Here is a 19,790-nt window from a genome sequence, read left to right as displayed (position 1 = left end):
TACATGCAATGGTTTGGTCCAAAGCGAACGGTTTGGTCCATTCGATGTGATTCGATGATTCGATGTGAATGGTTTGGTCCATTCGCAACGACCACAGAACCCCCCCCCCTCTATTTACATGAATGGTTTGGTCCATTCGCAAAGCCAAAGCGAACGACCACAGAACCCCCCCCCTCTATTTACATGAATGGTTTGGTCCATTCGCAAAGCCAAAGCGAACGACCACAGAACCCCCCCCCCCCCCCCCTCTATTTACATGAATGGTTTGGTCCATTCGCAACGCCAAAGCGAACGGCGAACGGCTAAATCGCCATAGTTCGGTAAGTACTTGTCCGATTAATTTCAAACCTTGAAAAGGCACATCCTCGGGTCCCCAGCAATATACCTGGCAAGTTTCAAGTATATCGGACCGGTAGTTGTCGAGAAACAGCGGTCACAGACAAACAAACAAACGTACAAACGTACAGAGATTACTGGAATTATAGATAGATGGAAGTATGGGGTGAAAAGACCGTGAAAAACAGAGACCGAAAGTAATTTGCAGCGTGATCAAAGAACCGCTGAGACAAAAAAAAAGCCTCAAGCCAAGGGCTGACACGGTAGCCTACTAGCACTACACTAGGCCTCAGAATACACGATACGAAAAAAACGACGATTCTGTACACAGGTATGAAAAACCAACACCGAGAAACCTATTAAAGTCACCCCAATAGGTACATACACCGAAAGAAAGATACAGATTCGACAAAAACACAATTGTGAAAAATTACTTAACCGAAAGCATGCGCGCGGGGACAGCTTTGAAGAGACGTGACGACCAATCTTGCGCATGCGCACATATATCATAAAATAAAGGGGTCGTCGTGCGGGTGTAGTGCGGGTTTTCTCTGTCTAGCTGTGTGTCAGGAATCGTCAGGCCCCGAGCTCGTCGTCCGAACTCGGCTGTCGTCCGAACTCGGCTCCGGTGTTGGCGGGAAGAAAGGCCGCCGTCCACTTGTTCATGCTCCACTCCGCCCCACCGAGCCACTTGCTCACTTCGGCCTCGTCTGCTGGCGTGCCACAGGCCTTCCGCGCGACTCGAACGGGTCGCGTGCAGTTCGCCCCTCTGGCCGTGCCTGGCTCCGTCCATGCAGAATCACTTGCTTGGCGTCCAGAACGGAAAGGGCAAGATCGACGAGATCAGAGGACAAGAAAAAGGCAAGGGAATTTCGAGGAACGCCAGGGAAATTCAGGGCATGCAGATGGTCCAGCGCAAGAGGCAGTCCAAAAACGAGAGGGCAAAGGGAGAGAGCAAAATGCCGGCTAGCGAGTCGTTTTACCGACCGTCTCATGACGTCTGCTCTCTTTCTCTTCCAATCAGCGCCTCACTTCTTGACCTCTCGAATGTTCTTATGGCGTCCGTGCCTTCCCATAGGTCGAGCGCTTCGTGCTCTTTCCCCCATGCCATCGGTTGCTTCTTGCTCCCTTCCTTCCACCAATCCCAGGGAAGCTTCTTGCCCCTCCCCTGGTTAATCACAAGTCCTTCCCTACTTTCCCAATCGGCAGCCTTTGTCCTGCCTGTCCAATGTGTGTTTGCCAAGTCGGGGTTGTCAGCCCAAGTGCATCATCTGGGTTCTGGTTAGGTTTTATTATTTGCTATGCATGGTGCTTTTAATGGTGGGATTCCTAACTAGTGTCTATGTGCGTTGCCATACGGGACAAAGGAATCATCACAGAGGGAACGACGTACAAGGGAATTTTACCCTTATGCCCTAATCTACAGACTTGGCATTTAATATGGAATATTTTTTTTGTGGGGGTGAACTTACTTTTCAAGATGTCTTAGAACCAAAAGTTCATTGGAATTATGTTGAAATTATTCTAGATTTTGTTAATGTGACCTTTAAAAGAAACAAAAACCACATTTGACATTTCGAAACAAATAAATTGATCCTTGAAAGTGATGGAAACTGATATCTAACTCAATTCGTGGACAGTACTATGTTCAACTTCTGTACGTTTTCCAGAAGTATCTTTATTTTGCACATTAGCCAAAAATTTTTTTAACAAAAACAAAAGTTAAATTACGACTGGGATTACGGACAGTAAAATTACAGTTCAGTACTTCGTGTAACCCCCACGAGCATTCAGGAGAGCATGTACACGTTGAGGCATGCTGTTCACGAGATTTGCCAAGGTTTGGACAGGAATCGCTTGCCATGCAGTGACAATAGCCTGCTGCAATTCATGCACAGAGGTCGGCTGCTGGTCCAAGTGGTCGATTTGACGCGTTAATTCTGCCCACAAGTTCTCTATCGGATTCATATCCGGGGACATGGCAGGCCACTCCATATGCTCTGCACCACGGTCAGCAAGAAAGTGTTAGATCATGTGAGCACGATGAGGCTGTGCATTGTCATCTTGGAAGACGACGTTTACTCGAAAGGCTGCATGAGCAAATGGAAGCAATGTTTCTTCCAGAATGGCCCTGTACTTGAACTGGTTCAGGTTTCCATTCGGAACAACCAGGTCAGTTTTGCCCCCTGCATGAAAAGCAGCCCAAACGGTCACCCCACCACCTCCAGCTTGGACTCTTGGCACTACACAATCTTTGTTGTAGGCTTCATGCACTTGTCTGCGCACTCGGACGTGGCCATCTTGACGATAGACCAGAAATCTAGACTCGTCACTGAAGATCACGTGATTCCAGTGTCCTGGCTGCCATTGACGGTGCTCTCTGGCCCACTGCAATCGGCACTGGTGGTGTTGTCTGGTCAGGCGTGGCTTTCTCAGGGGATGCCTGGCACGATAGCCTGCTTGAACCAGTCGTTGGTTGACTAGCCTTCTGGATACAGGCACATTTGTCAGTTGCTGCCACTCAGCCCGAAGACGATTAGCTGACTTGGTACGGCCATTGCGGACTAACCGGTGCAGCTGGCGATCATCCCTCCTTCTGGTTCTGCGGGGACGTCCTGGCCTCGGTATTGGAGTAGGGACACCCCTTTGAGCATTTCGTTTCAGGATATTTGACACCTGACCTTGCGTGATGCCATACTGCCGAGCAATAGCACGCTGTTTCATGCCGTAATTTCGTAAAGCCACCACTCCATGACAAACAGCATTGTCGAGTTGACGGACCATCTGCAGAGGAAGCGGCAATAACTTTTGGAGACGTGCAGCAGTTGTTTTCCACTAATATAAAACGCAACAACCCTTGTATACCCGACTGTGAAGCCAATCATCAAATGCACCTGTCCGTACATTTTGCCATGCCACCTGTGATATAATCCTGTTGTTGAATTCTTGCTGCGACAGACAATCAGTGACATGGTTCTTTTAACAAATAAATCACCGAAGCATAAAAGAAACTCACCAGATTGATATACTGAGTTAAGAAAGTAAACCCAAGTCAAGAAAAAAATTAATATTCCATATTAAATGCCAAGTCTGTAGTTAACATGCCCCGCCCCCTTGTGACGGGTACAAAAACGCGAGCATAATCCGACATTCGGGCTAAAAAACCTATTACATCGAGATTCCCTATCACGACATTCAGAGCACCTACCTATGCAGATCTACCTGAATCTGCTACTCCAGCGATGTAATTCGGCGTATTTTTCATTCTTGTTAAATTCTTATAACGTGAGAATAAAAGTATGGCTTTTAAACGTTTATGACTTTACGCTATCGTAAGTTTTAAGTTGATCATTTTGTACACATTTGAATGAGTGGCCGTTTTTCTTTTTCTTTTTTTTCCCTGTGCCATCCCTACAACTGGAGTACAATAGTACTGCACGATACTCTTACACAATCCACTTCATCAAACACATCTAATTATCATGTCTATGTCGGATGCATGTGATCTACCGCTTGCAATATGCACGCATGCCCCACGAGAACATACACCGGGTGTTTCAAGACAGTGCAGTACAAACAACACCTCCTGTGCAATAGGATCTTTCAAAAAAAAAAAAAAACCACCTTTAGAGGCCATTTTTCCCCGCAAAGCGGGGGTTGGCCTTTTTGGGGGACCGTGGTTGTTGTTGTTTTTCGGTCCCCTTTTTGAAGCAATGTTTTACGGCCGGATGCCCTTCCTGCCGCCTAACCCTTTTTGTCGCCTTTTTACGACAAACAGGGAATTACCAGTGAACTGATACTCAATTGGCCGACCTCGGAAGGATGAGCAGGCTGAGTCAACCCCCCTGGTGTTGATTCAGCGATCGACCAGGATTCGAACCCAGGATCCTAGGATCCTAAGCCAGCACCCTAGCCGCTAGCCCAACACCAAGGTTTCTGGATACAGGTGTGTACAATGTGCAATAGGATCTTTCAAAGAAGATTATTTATTGCCCAGTACAGTAAAGACTGTGGGTATCTCACTTGAGCAAGTAAACAAGAATGCATTTGAATTGTAAGATTTACAAACATATTAAACAAGTATTTCGTTCGATGCACTGTTACTTTTGAAAAACACTGATAGTTCATGAAATAATTTTCTGCAAATCTCATATCTGTACATGTGTATGAGGAAGTCAAAATGATCAGCTCTACTCCCAGGTTGGAACACCTCAATGATCACAACCTTATGAAATAAAAGACCCCGCAGTGTGAACGAGGCGTGTCCGTTTCATTCCATGATTGCGGAGACGTGCAGAAGTTCAATCTCAATCGCAGGAAATTGCACAGATATTGTAGTCGAGGCCACAGAGGTATTTGCAGCTTCACTTCAAACCCAATATCTTGTTCACATCATCTCTCAAGTGATGTTTCTGAATCTGCAGAATAAGGTGCAAGATTTAGGATCTGAGACCTGGGACGGACAAACAAAATATTCCACTGTTCCACTCATGCCATATAATTCATGGAGAAACTTTTGTGCAAGATCTTATTAGAGTTTTGAAAACCTTTTAAATATATCAGACCTAAGGGGCAATTAGTATAAACTTTAGGCCATTGAAAAAACGTTTTTTTTTTTCCTTTTTTTTTTTTTGGGTATATAAAACCGAAGCTCATGGAGGAACAAGAACACACAATTGATCAGGCATAACAGGATGAAAGAACAGTACAAAGAGGTTTGGATACATGAACAGCAGTGTTTAGGGACAAATTGGAGAAATAATGGATGTGAGAAGAATGAGGGGTAGTGGAGGACTCGGGGTGAACTAGATCGACACAGCCACAAACTCAGGAAGAAAAAAAAGTCAAAAAGAGGGGATTGCGGTGGGCCAATGGGGAAGAATCATAGATATGGATTGGGGATGACCTGAGATGATGAACAGCTGTCTTGAATTCCTGGGGGGAAGAATGAGATTAAAGAGAATGTGGATGTTGCTTGCACAGACCGGAAACGAAGATGAACGAATGAGTGGAGGTCAGCAGAGATTATGGATTTTGGGAGTTTCACCAGAAGGGGGCCGGTTACTGGCAGACCGCGTATACCCTGCAGAAACCTGGGGTGCGGCAAAGCATGGAAAAAGCAGAGGTTGTAAGATCAGAAAGGAGGCAGAAGAAGACAGAGACAACACCAACCTGTCTGTGATGTGAAGGTGATGGGGCAATAGACTCAGCTTAATCATGGTAGATTCCAATGATCTTGAAGGCTTTGCTTTCCACGCTGTCATGCTGAGCAAGGTGTGAGGTAGGGGAGCCAGCCCAGACGGAAGAACAGCACTCCGTCAATCTGCGGATAAAGACGTTGTGTAGGTGGATGGATAGGTCAATAGGAGTTCAAGTGTGCCAAGGAAAGCCACACGATGAAGGATGCCCATTTGACAACTGGCTTTGGAGGCCAACTTCGAAATATGGATTGCCCAAAGACTATCATGGCTGATGGTGAGGCACAAGAGTAGGAATAACTGAACTTCTTCAAGAGGATTGGTAGGAAAGTAGATAGGAGGGTTCACCAGATGGTCCTTTTCAATATATTATAGGAAGGGTATGCTAACTCAAGATGGGATGAATCTGTGCATGAGAGAGCATGTTTCTGTGGAATGATTCCCAGGCTGAGATATCGGGGGCAGTACATATGGGAGACCAGTGTTGCAGTGAAATGGCTGCTTGCCAGTCTGCCCGAGTGAACTGGCAGTCTCACCAGCACCGAGGCAGCTCTCTGAGAAGAGCCAGAGACATGTTGACTCTCACCAAAAACCACATGATCAGCTAAACCAATTTGAGCAGAGGAAGAGCAGGACACATTAGCGGGGAAGTTGGCCATCACCAACCACATATGAGGAAGAGAGTGTTGGGATGAATGGTAAACCAGATTATAAGTTAGTAGTTCGTTTATTTTTCAAGATATTTCGCTCACAAGGTTCAGACATATATATGGTGGCGGCCATCTTGGATTTTGACGTGGCGACGCAATTTTCAACAGTTTTCTTCCTTATGCCGAGATACACCCACACACCAAATTAGAAGTTAGTATTTCGCTTATTTTTCAAGATATTCCGCTCACAAGGTTCAGACATACATGGCGTCAGACATACATGGCGGCGGCCATTTTGGATTTTGACGTGGGCTGTACCCACACACCAAATTAGAATTCGGTCCTTCGCTTACGCACGCACGTACGCACGCACGGACACATGGACGGAGGGGAAAACCATAGTCCCCCTTTCGCTCCGCAGTGCGACGGGAGACAAAAATTGGTCCATGTTGTCCGAGAGATGTACATGGAGTGGTCACTGTTTGGAGGATGGCGCAGCACACAGACAAAGAGGATGTGGGAGCAGATGGGAGGTCGCAGGCAATGATACTCCTGGGGGTTTTGAGGTGGAAGTGCAGGGTTATTGATGTAAACTGCAACTCCACCACCAGGACGGCATTCAGCCCTATCAAACCAGAGGATACAATATCCAGTAGGAGACTCTAGGAAGACCGGGACATCCTGTGGGAGAAGGATTCTGTTAAGCAGATAATATCTGGTTTGTCGGCAGTGGTCTGGATTAAGAGATTTGTCAGGTTGGAACAGAGGCCTCGGATACTTAAGGTCCATGCCGTTAGGAACATGGGAGGAGGCACTGTTGGTAAGGCATGGAATGTGGAAAGGGGATGGTTGAGCTATGAGGCGCTGGGATTGAGTTGGGTGAGGGGGGAGATGGGTGGAAGCAAGGTGAGGGGGAAGATGGGTGGAAGCAAGGTGAGGGGGAAGATGGGTGGAAGCAAGGTGAGGGGGAAGATGGGTGGAAGCAAGGTGAGGGGGAAGATGGGTGGAAGCAAGGTGAGGGGAAGATGGGTGGAAGCAAGGTGAGGGGGAAGATGGGTGGAAGCAAGGTGAGGGGGAAGATGGGTGGAAGCAAGGTAGGGGGAAGATGGGTGGAAGCAAGGTGAGGGGGAAGATGGGTGGAAGCAAGGTGAGGGGGAAGATGGGTGGAAGCAAGGTGAGGGGGAAGATGGGTGGAAGCCAGGTGAGGGGGAAGATGGGTGGAAGCAAGGTGAGGAGGAAGATGGGTGGAAGCAAGGTAGGGGGAAGATGGGTAGAAGCAAGGTGAGGGGGAAGATGGGTGGAAGCAAGGTAGGGGGAAGATGGGTGGAAGCAAGGTGAGGGGGAAGATGGGTGGAAGCAAGGTGAGGGGGAAGATGGGTGGAAGCAAGGTGAGGGGGAAGATGGGTGGAAGCAAGGTGAGGGGGAAGATGGGTGGAAGCAAGGTGAGGGGGAAGATGGGTGGAAGCAAGGTGAGGGGAAGATGGGTGGAAGCAAGGTGAGGGGGAAGATGGGTGGAAGCAAGGTGAGGGGGAAGATGGGTGGAAGCAAGGTGAGGGGGAAGATGGGTGGAAGCAAGGTGAGGGGGAAGATGGGTGGAAGCAAGGTGAGGGGGAAGATGGGTGGAAGCAAGGTGAGGGGGAAGATGGGTGGAAGCAAGGTGAGGAGGAAGATGGATGGAAGCAAGGTGAGGGGGAAGATGGGTGGAAGCAAGGTGAGGGGGAAGATGGGTGGAAGCAAGGTGAGGGGGAAGATGGGTGGAAGCAAGGTGAGGGGGAAGATGGGTGGAAGCAAGGTGAGGGGGAAGATGGGTGGAAGCAAGGTGAGGGGGAAGATGGGTGGAAGCAAGGTGAGGGGAAGATGGGTGGAAGCAAGGTAGGGGGAAGATGGGTGGAAGCAAGGTGAGGGGGAAGATGGGTGGAAGCAAGGTAGGGGGAAGATGGGTGGAAGCAAGGTAGGGGGAAGATGGGTGGAAGCAAGGTAGGGGGAAGATGGGTGGAAGCAAGGTGAGGGGGAAGATTGGTGGAAGCAAGGTGAGGGGGAAGATGGGTGGAAGCAAGGTGAGGGGGAAGATGGGTGGAAGCAAGGTGAGGGGGAAGATGGGTGGAAGCAAGGTGAGGGGAAGATGGGTGGATGCAAGGTGAGGGGGAAGATGGGTGGAAGCAAGGTGAGGGGGAAGATGGGTGGAAGCAAGGTGAGGGGGAAGATGGGTGGAAGCAAGGTGAGGGGAAGATGGGTGGATGTAGGGCAGAGGGACATGGGAGAGGTGGAGGAGTGGACATGGGAGAGGTGGAGGAGTGGACATGGGATAGGTGGAGGAGTGGACATGGGAGAGGTGAAACGGAGGGATATCGGTATTATTGGCGCTGAGGAAGCGCCTTTAGCGATTGACTTCCAGCCAGTGTAACGCTAATTCCTGTCACAGGAATTCTGAGATCATATAAGTGGGCGTGGCAGTTCCTGATTGGTTCGTTTTGGGGAACGCCTTCTCGCTGCCGACGTGACGTAAATTCGCGCACGCGCACTGGTGAAGCTTACTCGATCTTACTCGATCTCGATCCCATATTACATGTACTTTCATTGCATACAAATTATACTTCCTCCTAGAAATTCCATGCCCGAACCTCAGCGCAATCCAAGAGGATTCATTTGTTATTATATTACTATTATTATTAAAAAGAGACAAATGTTGGAAATTATATCAAATGGAAAAGGTTGTCCAATGACCTTTTGTTCGATCCTTTGTCCCGTAAAGACAATCCACGTTATTTTTACAGGAACCTAAAGCTTTATCCCTTACCTTGTCTATATAATAAGATGTAATGCCCGTGTGTCAGTTTTGCATCTCCACCAAAACTATTGATCGCACAAAGTTACAAATGGTATCGTTTTAATGGCCAATCACCCAGACGGTGCAGGCCCAAACGAATCATTTTGACAAAAGCATTTTCATTAATCACAATGATAAATACAAACACAAAGCAAACGTGAACGATGCTGTGTGTGGCTTGGCGGGTGGCAAGTCGGGAGACGCTGCGGATTGGTTGTGTGAGGCCATCGGTACACACTGATTTGCTCACGGGTTTGCCAGGTGTTGCAGAATTTGCAAACCCACATTTTGCTTTTTTCTTCTCTTTTTTTTTGTACAAGGTCGAGGCTCGTGTAAGAGGTAACACTAATCACAAAAAAACGGACACATAAAACATACAATAAAGGGAGCGGGAGACAACATGGGGAGAGAGAGGGAAGCACACAAGTACAACATTTGAGAACAGGGACATCGGGAGATCTGTGGGAGGGAGAGGGCTTGGGGTGAGGAGGCATGGGAAGGGGGGGTGGGAGAGGGCTTGGGGGGAGGAGGCATGGGACGGGGGGGGGGGGGAGAGGGCTTGGGGGGGAGGAGGCATGGGAAAGGGGGGTGGGAGAGGGCTTGGGGGGAGAAGGCATGGGAAGGGTGGTGGGAGAGGGCTTGGGGGGAGAAGGCATGGGAAGGGTGGTGGGTGGTGGGAGATTATATTATTATTAAGGGTGGTGGGAGAGGTATAAAACACATGGACACTGCTAAGATTTCCAGGAAAAAAACCAGATGCAAGTCATTGTTTATTTACGATTGAAAGATGGAGGAATACAGAGCACGGGGTGCGGGATGGGACATTTATAATACCTTTCCTGTGACTGTAAGAGGGAAGCTTTCCATGAAAACCACATATTTGGGAACCTTGTAACGTGCCATCTGCAACAAGAAAAAATAAGGAACAAAAATAGCTTTAGATACGAAACGTTGGCGAATTATTGAATTATCATTTCACAAAATCAATATTGTAAGAATAAATTAGCTGCTACTTGCAAAGAACCGTCCTTGCAGACAACCAACGGGTTAATTCCACCATTTTTACGATTTATGACTTGTACCACTGGTTTCCACCAGATGGGGCTATAATACTACTGTATATGATACATATTTGCATGGAGAGAATTTGGGTCCTCCTCCCACCCTGAACCCCCGGGACTGAATGTTTCCAAAAAAATGTATTATTCCCGAAAACCTCCCTGGGCACCCCATGCATACAAGGACAGCTTTTCAACTCATTCTGTCCAGCAGTTTAGGAACGCGTCAAAGTCAAACAAACAAACCCACAAATAAGCAAACACTTCTCAAACTAGATTGTTCATGGAGCATCTACCCTGCACAGTCTTGAGAAAAAGAACATGGGAAGGGTCTTTGCAACTCTTGCTTTGCATTTCCAAGCTTGATCTATATTTCCCACGAGCCGTGATTTTGTCGGAATCTCAATATTCCCCGACGCTCGGAGTGGAAGCGACAAACTTGATTGATTTTGTCCATTACTTCTAAGATGGAGCTTTTGGGAAGTGTCAACAAGATAATTTGTGTTCTACAGTAGAACTACAATTTGAAGTATAGAACTAAATTTAAATAAAATAAAATAAAACCAACACTGTAGAAAAATTACATATATATACATATTGTTATGAATTTGAGAATGGTGTTTTTTTGTGTTGTAAAATATCACCCTCCTTCCTCCAGTTGTTGTGTATAAAGGTCAAAGGGCGTCCCTTAGTTAGGTCATATACAATCACGTAGCCAAATCATAGATCTCCCTGTTCAGTAGTTATCTCCTTATTGTGTGTATTAGATTAAGGCTGTGTCTTCCATTAATTGACACTCCATTGCACCGAATTCAGACAAGGTAGATTCCCTGCACATCCCCTTTTGTCATGCCAACTGCATCGGGCGGTTCGCTGCATTCTGCTGCAGCTGTGGGTTGTGGTTGTTTTCGCTGCAAGACTCCATTAGCCACGAGGTCATCTCGGAGCCGAAGGTGGGAGGAGTCGGCCCAGCGCCGGGAACAAGGCGTGGCCTTGCCAACGCCTCCTCTGAGGGCGGGATCGGTGAGCCCTCGCGACCAATCAGGGCCGAGGTGACCTCACCGATGGGCGTGTCCTGGAGGCCGGCGGCTCGATCGCCCGAGGGAGATATAAGCGCGCGCAGAAGCCTTTAAGAGGAGTTGCGTCAGAGATACGGCAGATGCGTGACCCAGCTGATTTCTGCAGAGAGCCGCTTCAACCAGCCCTGTTTCAACCAGCCGCGTGAAGCCCTGACGGGGCAGCGAGTGACCCTGCCGGTGTGCGGTGTAAAGCCGAATACAAGGAGCTGCCGGCTCCTCGCTTCCCGCCCGGAGTGGACCTGATCGCTGTGCCCTGTGATTCCACCTGCTCATCCCTCCAAACCATTCCAGCCAATCCACCCTTCATTCCCCATTCGTGTGAGTGTCTTTTGTTTGTTCTGTCCTGGGTTAAGTAAGACTGTTTATAGGTAAGCTAAGGTGCACTGTGTCCGCTTCTTCTTCTTCTGTTTTTATTTTATTATCCTTCCTCCTCCTTTGTTTCTTTTCATTGTGTAAATAGTAGTAATAAATTATATTCGTATTTCCTACTTCTGTCTTCCTCTTCTTCACATCCGTCTTTGTCTTTTCCAAATTGAATACCTGTGGCACGATTTGGCCAACGTTCAGGAATCGGGTCTAGTCATTGTTAATAGTTCGTGCCGCGGTTGCTAAACCGCTCGGCAATTACCATCTGTCCGCGGTACGAATGGGGCTGTGCCACCGGCCTTTCCGGAGGTCGCTGTACAGCCACAGGGACCATGTCGGTCAGTCATAAGTGAGGGGATTAATCCCCCTTTTGTAAGTGGGGAAGGCCGACGTTGGATTCCGTAACAATATATATATATATATATATATATATATATATATATATATATATATATATATATATATATATATATATATATATATATATATATATTGTTACAGACGCGGTTGTGGATGTTTGTTTACCGAGCGGTTTGGTATGACCGCGTCTGCACAGTTTACCCGATTATACTCGAACGTTGGCCGAGTCGCGCTATGCTAAATCAATTACGGAAAGGACACAACGGCTGGATTAAATGACACGACACCAGGGGTACAGTTCTCAAGACCTCCGGAGGGGGTTATAATAGTTCGGAACGTTAGATTACAAGGACAAGAGAGACAGCATAGGAAGGTAGGCACTTAAATACGGTCTTATAGTAGCCCCGACAGACGACAGATAAACGGGACAAGACTGACTCACACCGGGATTGATGGCAAGGAAGGGCAGGTAGTCGAGGCTCAAGGTGCACCTTGGCTCAGGGGCAGAATCGACCCGGTCCGGTCCAGAGATGCGGGAGGTCTCTCAGCGCTCGGAGGTGGCGACTGGTTCTCTCCACTTCAAGCTCGGGGCGCATCTGACGTCACGTCCGGTAAGTGGCTGCGTATATCCGGCGGGGAGTGACACGCCCTCGGCTCGTTAGCTCCGCCCCAGATGGAATCGGCCCGTTGCTTCTTATTGGGTGTGGGGGGTTACCGGGCTCCGCCCTTGACGAGGGGCCGACAGGCAGCCCCTTCGTGGTAACCCCGTCGGCGCACATGGGCAATGGCGGCTAACCGAGCCGGAGTGAGGACGCACACTCCCCGCGCGCTGTTGTGGTAGTTGTTGTTGTTGTTGTTGTTTCATGGGGAAGATGGGAGGAGGTATGGGGAGGTCTTAAACTCACTACTGGTGCCATACAATCACATTCTGGTGCAACGAAGAGTCAGAATTAATGGAAACGAGTCCTTAACTGACATAGACTAAGAATAACTAGCAAGATGTCCGAAAGTTGTCTACGTGAGATGCGGTGGACCTGGGCACGACATTTAATGGGGGAAGAAGGGGAAGGTCGGTTCTACAGAGTGTTGTTTACAGACAATGGGACTAGGGAATGGGGGATTGGGGATAGTTGGGGAGTATTGGGGAAATAGGGGAATATTTACAAGCGGATATGGAGGCCAAATCCCATATCCGCAACATTGCACCCTTCTCTACCCTCGGGGCGTCCCGACCCGATAAATTTTTACCTATTTTAGTGTGGCACTCAGATGTAGTTCCCTCTACTATTAACTCTACCCTGAGTGCGACAGTTTTACAGATATTCACAAATGAGTAAATATGTCCCCCTGCGACGTTGCACCCTTCTCCTCACAGAAACACACCCACAGGATAACCGAATCGCGGAAAGAATTCGCAAACTAAACATACAGCCGGTAGGGAGCATTATTTACACAAGACTACGCTGATATTTACACTACGATCCAGGACCTGTTTTTGGAGGAACACATGCAGATGTTATGCATAGAGAGAGCACGCATGCCAGCATCGATACACCAACCCACGAGTGCTCTGTGGCCTTACGGCCTTTAATAATGTGCAGAGCACCCCATCCAAGCACCAAAAGCACCACCCCATAACACAGTCAGCACCATCCGGTGCACCAATAAAGTGTTTATAAATCACTGGTGGTGTCGCAGCCGGCCGATGTTCTGCCGCTGGTCTTGCCTTCATGTGGTGCACTTGGTGTTCTGGCTTCTTTAAAAATAAAGAAAGGCGCCAACCGCGTCCATTTCTGTATTGTGGTGTCAGGGGCCAACTATTAGTGCTTCACCTGTATGGCATAGGTGCCACGTTGACCCATAGGTCCCTCCACGGGTGGTGCTTGGCCGCAAAAGAACTGCGGTCCATTGTGGGTGGCCACAAACATTGCGGTCCTTATGGTGTATCGATCCAGGCAGCAAGCAGCGAAAGTACAGGCCCACAACTGCGGAGCCGGCACCTCTCTCTCCTCTCTCTCTGCCCCAAAGCCAGATCCTCGGAGGTGGGAGACAAAAGAAGAAAACAAGTGAGTAAGGTGGTAAGGGCGCAAAAGTGCACGCAATGTAAGGTAATGCACACTGGGGGCACATGGGAACCAGGTGAGACAGGTACGTTCCTACCGTACGCCCCCCCCCCCCCACCAGGTAACCTACATGGCCCCTCCCTTACCCCTTACTGTATCCACAAAACACAACACTACCCATAAACATCTACTTTACAAATCAACAAACGTCCCTACTGTCTTCCCCATTCCTCCCATAAACCAAATTCGTCTTCTCTCCCTCCTAACCAATCAAATTTGCCATTTTCAACTCAACATCATAATTTGCCATCACCAATTCATCATCAGTCCCTCCTAAGGAGGGAGAGATGGAATCACCCCAATGTCTCATCCACGTCGTGATGTGTCTCACAAATCCAAACAGCAATTCTCATTTCCTGCACACAGAACAAAGAAAACACAGGTGTGGAGTCATCATCATCACCTCAGGTAAGTGGCTGCGTATGGTGCGACAGGTTCATCAATCCTAACTATTTCCTAAATGACTTTAACAACTTTACATTACCCGGGGTCTTTCCCTGCCAAACCATTGGCCCTCTTACACTATACTATGGGTTCTAAAAACCAATTCCCATTGACCAAACTGTGGTGCTTTTCAATTTGGGGTCTCACTCCCCCGATTCATCTCCCGGTGCCCTCGCACAATTTCTGGGCTGTGGCGTGTACCTCTCCCAGCGGGTCTACCCACCTGCACACCTCCACCACTGCAGTTGCCTCCGAGCTTACCTGCTCCTCACCCTACCCTAACTACCTGGGGAAGGCCCTCTGGCGCTCTCCCCACTCGGTGCCCTCTCTGGCACTGGGCTACCCGGGTCCGTCCTCCGAATCCTCGGGCCCCACTGACACTAACGGCTCCCGGAGCCCACCTGCGGCCTCACCTGGCCGACATCCTCACAGTGGTGGAGTGCCCAACCAACTACACACACTAACAGGCTACACGCCCAGCCATTTCCACAACACTAATGCACCCATCCACAATACCATTCTGTCACCCGCACCACAGATGCCAATATCCAACCACAATTTACCTGTACCCTCTACCTAACACTTACACTACCCGCCCCGGGTACTCGTGAAAGGGGTCCACTCTTCCCCCATCCACACCTTCGCACCATGCACACCACTCCGTTCCACTTACTCCAACTCTCTCCACACACCTGTACTTGCACACCTGTGCTCTCACACCTGGTGCCACCTGCACCCTTCTCTCCCCAAGCGCATTCACGCTGATCCACACACTCACTACTCATACCCTGCTCCACACTGCTCCACACACCTGTCCAGTTGCACACCTGTGCAATCACACCTGTTCCATCCTCACACAGCATCATCTCATCTAGCTACTCCCCTCTGAAACTTGCGCTTCCCAGTCGTCCCTTTAAACTATTGCGCTCCCTCGTCATTATAATCCACACTAATCTACCTGCGTCCCCACTACAGGTATCATTGTCACTAACTAACCTTAACGTTACCTAATGTCATCTTCGCTAGATCCCTATCAATATCCTAACCCACCCGGGCTAGTTTTCACTGCCATACACCCCATAAACTATAGCTCCTTTGCCCCACATGGGAAGGGTGGCAGGGATGCCACCCTCACCCACCGGGCCCATCGCTCACTACCAATTTTGCACATCAAATTTCAACAAATCAAAAATTTGCCAATCACTACCCATCATCTGCCAATCATTACTGCCAATCCTTTGCCAATCATCAAATTTTGTTTTTCTCCAATTTTGGGGCCAAAACACTATCCTCATCACACAGTCTACTCACTAATGCCTCTCGGTGCGCCAATTCACTTCTAAAGCTCGGCTTTGTAAAGCCAAGCCATGAATGCGGGTTGTGTTGTGCCAGCGGCTGGACGCGTCCGGCACTCGGTGCAGGGACGGGGGCTTACCCGGGCCGAGATCCCACGCACCACCCCGGCGTGGAGCCATCCAATGTCCTGATCTCGACCTGCCGGAATGCCTCAACAAAAAGTGGTCGCCATGACGACCCTTCCTATCGGCCTGCCCGCTCCGCCTAGTGGAGCACGGACGCGGCCGTTCAAAGCGAGGCCCAGCACGCACCGAGCGCCCGATTCGGCTAAAAGTCGCTCTAACCGCTGCTCCGTTTAACGTCGATGCTTCACCTGCATGCTTACACCCCGCAGCCCGTTCCTTGCTCACACATCCAGCCGTTCCCATGCTCCTCGTACCTTTCCTTACACACCCAGGTACACTCATTCCACTCACAGCCTTGGTCACACACCTGACCACCGAACACTTTGGCACACATTCGTTGGTCGCACACCTCACCAACACACCTCTTCGCGCCCCCTCCTCTGTCACCTCCTCTGTGACAACCACAGGTGTGCTCTCATTCGCACACCCAACCACGTGCCTCACTACCAATTCCAGCGTGCATTCCCACTCACGCTCTACCATTCCAGGTGTGCTTCCTTTCTCACCTGTCACAACCAACTCACGCTCCGTGTCACTCTCACTACTTTCACCTCCATTCTTGACAGCGCACTCACCCTTACTCTTGACAGCGCACTCTTTCCTCATGCACCCATCCGTTACACACCTTCCCCGCGCACACTCTCCCGTTACACCCTCTGTAACACTCACCACAGGTGGACACTCTTCCTTACTTTTGACAGCGCACTCTTTCCCCATGCACCTGTCCGTCACACACCTTTCTCGCGCACACTCTCCCGTCACACCCTCTGTAACACTTACCACACCGCGCTTCCATGTGCTCCCTCGCACACGCGCTACGACTGACTCACTCTCGCCAGCACCCTCACTCCTTGGCACGCACTTTTTCCTCACACACCCCAGAGTCGGACTTTCTCGCACACCTCCTTTTTCGCACACCAGACCTGTCGCACACTTCACCAACGGCCTCTCACGAACACCCGGGTCCATCTCGACCCCCAAGCTTCTTAAATCCCCTGGCGCATCATACGCACGACCATATTGGTCACCACTTACACCGGGTCGTCTTCCTCTTCGCTTCTCCTCCATCACCTGCGAATCCCTCATCCGGTTAATGAGCACATCATCACGATCCAAACACAGACTTTGGACCAATTCTTTTATCTCCTCCTTTATCTCTTTCTTATCCTCTCTCCGTCGCTTCTTAATTTCGCTCACCCCTTCTTCCACTTCCTCTAATTTCTGCTTCACCTCCTTCAACTCCTCGTGCGCCCCTTTAAGTTCTTCCTCTAACTCCACTTTATTTTTTTCTATGTGCTCCCGCACCTCCCGCTCTTTAACCTCCATCACCTCTACCACCTTGTTCATTTTCCTCGTCAAGTCCTCATGTACCGTCTGACACTCTTTTTTAATTACCCCTAAGTCCTTTTTCATCTCCTTCTGTGTCGATTTTAAACCCTCTATTACCGCTGTGTTCTTCTTTACCTGGTCCCCCAACTCCTTTTGTCCCACTGTCAGTTGTTCTACTCCCAGCGTCAACTCCTCTATACCCCCTTGCAATTTTACAGTCCCCTTTCTCACCTCCTTCTCCATGCGCTCCTTACAGTGCCTCACCTCCTCGCGCACTCCTCCGACCTCCTCACTCACACCTCTTCTGATCTCCTCTCCCATCACTTGCATCTCCTGCCCAGATGCCACCCTCATCTGCTCCATTTCCTCCCTGTGAGCATCCAGTTTGGTCTCTACCCCCATTCTGACCCCCTCTATCCGCTGCTCCATTTGTTTAACTTCCCTTTCCGCTTGGTCCCTCATGTCCCTCAATTTGCCTTCCATACTGTTTTCTAACCCCTCTAACCCCTTTTGCATCCCTTCCATTTGATTCTCTTGAGCGGCCATTCTGTTTTCTACCCCCATTAACCCATTTCTCACCTCTTTTATCCCGTTGTCTAACCCCTCAAAATTATTGTCTAACTTCCCAAATTTCTTGTCTAACTCCTCAAAATTATTGTCTAACTTCCCAAATTTCTTGTCTAACCCCTCACCAGTACCCCTCGCTTCGTCCCTCATTACCCCCATTTGGCCCTCTAATCGCTCACTATCAGCCCTCATTTGCTCACTCTGAGCATCCATCCGGTTCCCCATTACCCCCATTTGGCCCTCCAATCGCTCACCCTGAGCATCCATCCGGTTCCCCATTACCCCCATTTGGCCCTCCAATCGCTCACCCATTTGTTCCATAAGGGCCCTCATTTGCAGGAGGAAAAGGTTCGAATCCACCAGCGGCGCTACCACGGTCGCGGGCGTGGTCGCCGTGGCCATGTGCGAGGCGCCATTTCGAGCGTCTGCTACCCTCACTGCTTCGCTCTCCTCATGTCCCTCAATTTGGTCCTGGATCGACCCTGCCTCACTCTCCGCTACCGGAACCCAGCCGTCTTGGTCTGCCATAGCGCGACTTTCAAAATTCGGGTTTTTATTTTCGTAAAACAAAATCAAATTTCGCCGTTATAATTTCGAGCGCGTGAAACGCGCTCCGGATCGAATTCCATTTCCCGACACCAAAATGTTACCCTAATGGTACAATTGGTGTTCCAAAATTTGGGCCTAACTGAATTTAGTCCCAGGTCCTAATCCAACTCCTCGACACCAAATGTTACAGACGCGGTTGTGGATGTTGGTTTACCGAGCGGTTTGGTATGACCGCGTCTGCACAGTTTACCCGATTATACTCGAACGTTGGCCGAGTCGCGCTATGCTAAATCAATTACGGAAAGGACACAACGGCTGGATTAAATGACACGACACCAGGGGTACAGTTCTCAAGACCTCCGGAGGGGGTTATAATAGTTCGGAACGTTAGATTACAAGGACAAGAGAGACAGCATAGGAAGGTAGGCACTTAAATACGGTCTTATAGTAGCCCCGACAGACGACAGATAAACGGGACAAGACTGACTCACACCGGGATTGATGGCAAGGAAGGGCAGGTAGTCGAGGCTCAAGGTGCACCTTGGCTCAGGGGCAGAATCGACCCGGTCCGGTCCAGAGATGCAGGAGGTCTCTCAGCGCTCGGAGGTGGCAACTGGTTCTCTCCACTTCAAGCTCGGGGCGCATCTGACGTCACGTCCGGTAAGTGGCTGCGTATATCCGGCGGGGAGTGACACGCCCTCGGCTCGTTAGCTCCGCCCCAGATGGAATCGGCCCGTTGCTTCTTATTGGGTGCGGGGGGTTACCGGGCTACGCCCTTGACGAGGGGCCGACAGGCAGCCCCTTCGTGGTAACCCCGTCGGCGCACATGGGCAATGGCGGCTAACTGAGCCGGAGTGAGGACGCACACTCCCCGCGCGCTGTTGTGGTAGTTGTTGTTGTTGTTGTTGTTTCATGGGGAAGATGGGAGGAGGTATGGGGAGGTCCTAAACTCACTACTGGTGCCATACAATCACATTCTGGTGCAACGAAGAGTCAGAATTAATGGAAACGAGTCCTTAACTGACATAGACTAAGAATAACTAGCAAGATGTCCGAAAGTTGTCTACGTGAGATGCGGTGGACCTGGGCACGACATTTAATGGGGGAAGAAGGGGAAGGTCGGTTCTACAGAGTGTTGTTTACAGACAATGGGACTAGGGAATGGGGGATTGGGGATAGTTGGGGAGTATTGGGGAAATAGGGGAATATTTACAAGTGGATATGGAGGCCAAATCCCATATCCGCAACAATATATATATATATATACATATACAGTATATATATACAGTATATATATAATTATATATATATTTCAGAATTGTATCGCTGTTGATGTATCCTCTTTTACAACACCTTATTTAACAAGTGAAATTAGTTTTTCGTGTCTGTTGTTTGTGTCCTTTATGACATCTCTAAAAGCAGT

General features: G+C 49.3%; 1 protein-coding gene across 4 annotated transcripts in view; it reads right to left on the bottom strand.

The window, feature by feature from the left end:
* Nucleotides 1-4,304: 4,304 nt before the first annotated feature.
* The window catches only part of LOC137438556 (medium-chain acyl-CoA ligase ACSF2, mitochondrial-like), a 179,302-nt gene continuing 163,816 nt past the window's right edge, over nucleotides 4,305-19,790 (bottom strand). For all 4 annotated transcript variants that reach the window (XM_078767049.1, XM_078767047.1, XM_068133700.2 and 1 more), the window contains 2 exons: nucleotides 9,846-9,914; nucleotides 4,305-4,754 (listed from right to left, as the gene is read on the bottom strand). In XM_078767049.1, coding sequence (XP_078623175.1) covers nucleotides 4,701-4,754; nucleotides 9,846-9,914 — 123 coding nt within the window. In that variant the 3' untranslated portion in view covers nucleotides 4,305-4,700. The remainder of the gene's footprint in view (nucleotides 4,755-9,845; nucleotides 9,915-19,790) is intronic.

This window comes from Myxine glutinosa, chromosome 13 (assembly GCF_964187855.1).
Source record: "Myxine glutinosa chromosome 13, kmMyxGlut1.1, whole genome shotgun sequence".
NCBI lineage: Eukaryota > Metazoa > Chordata > Myxini > Myxiniformes > Myxinidae > Myxine > Myxine glutinosa.
Note: the sequence above shows the minus strand (reverse complement) of the source record. Positions and strands in the feature narration are given on the sequence as shown.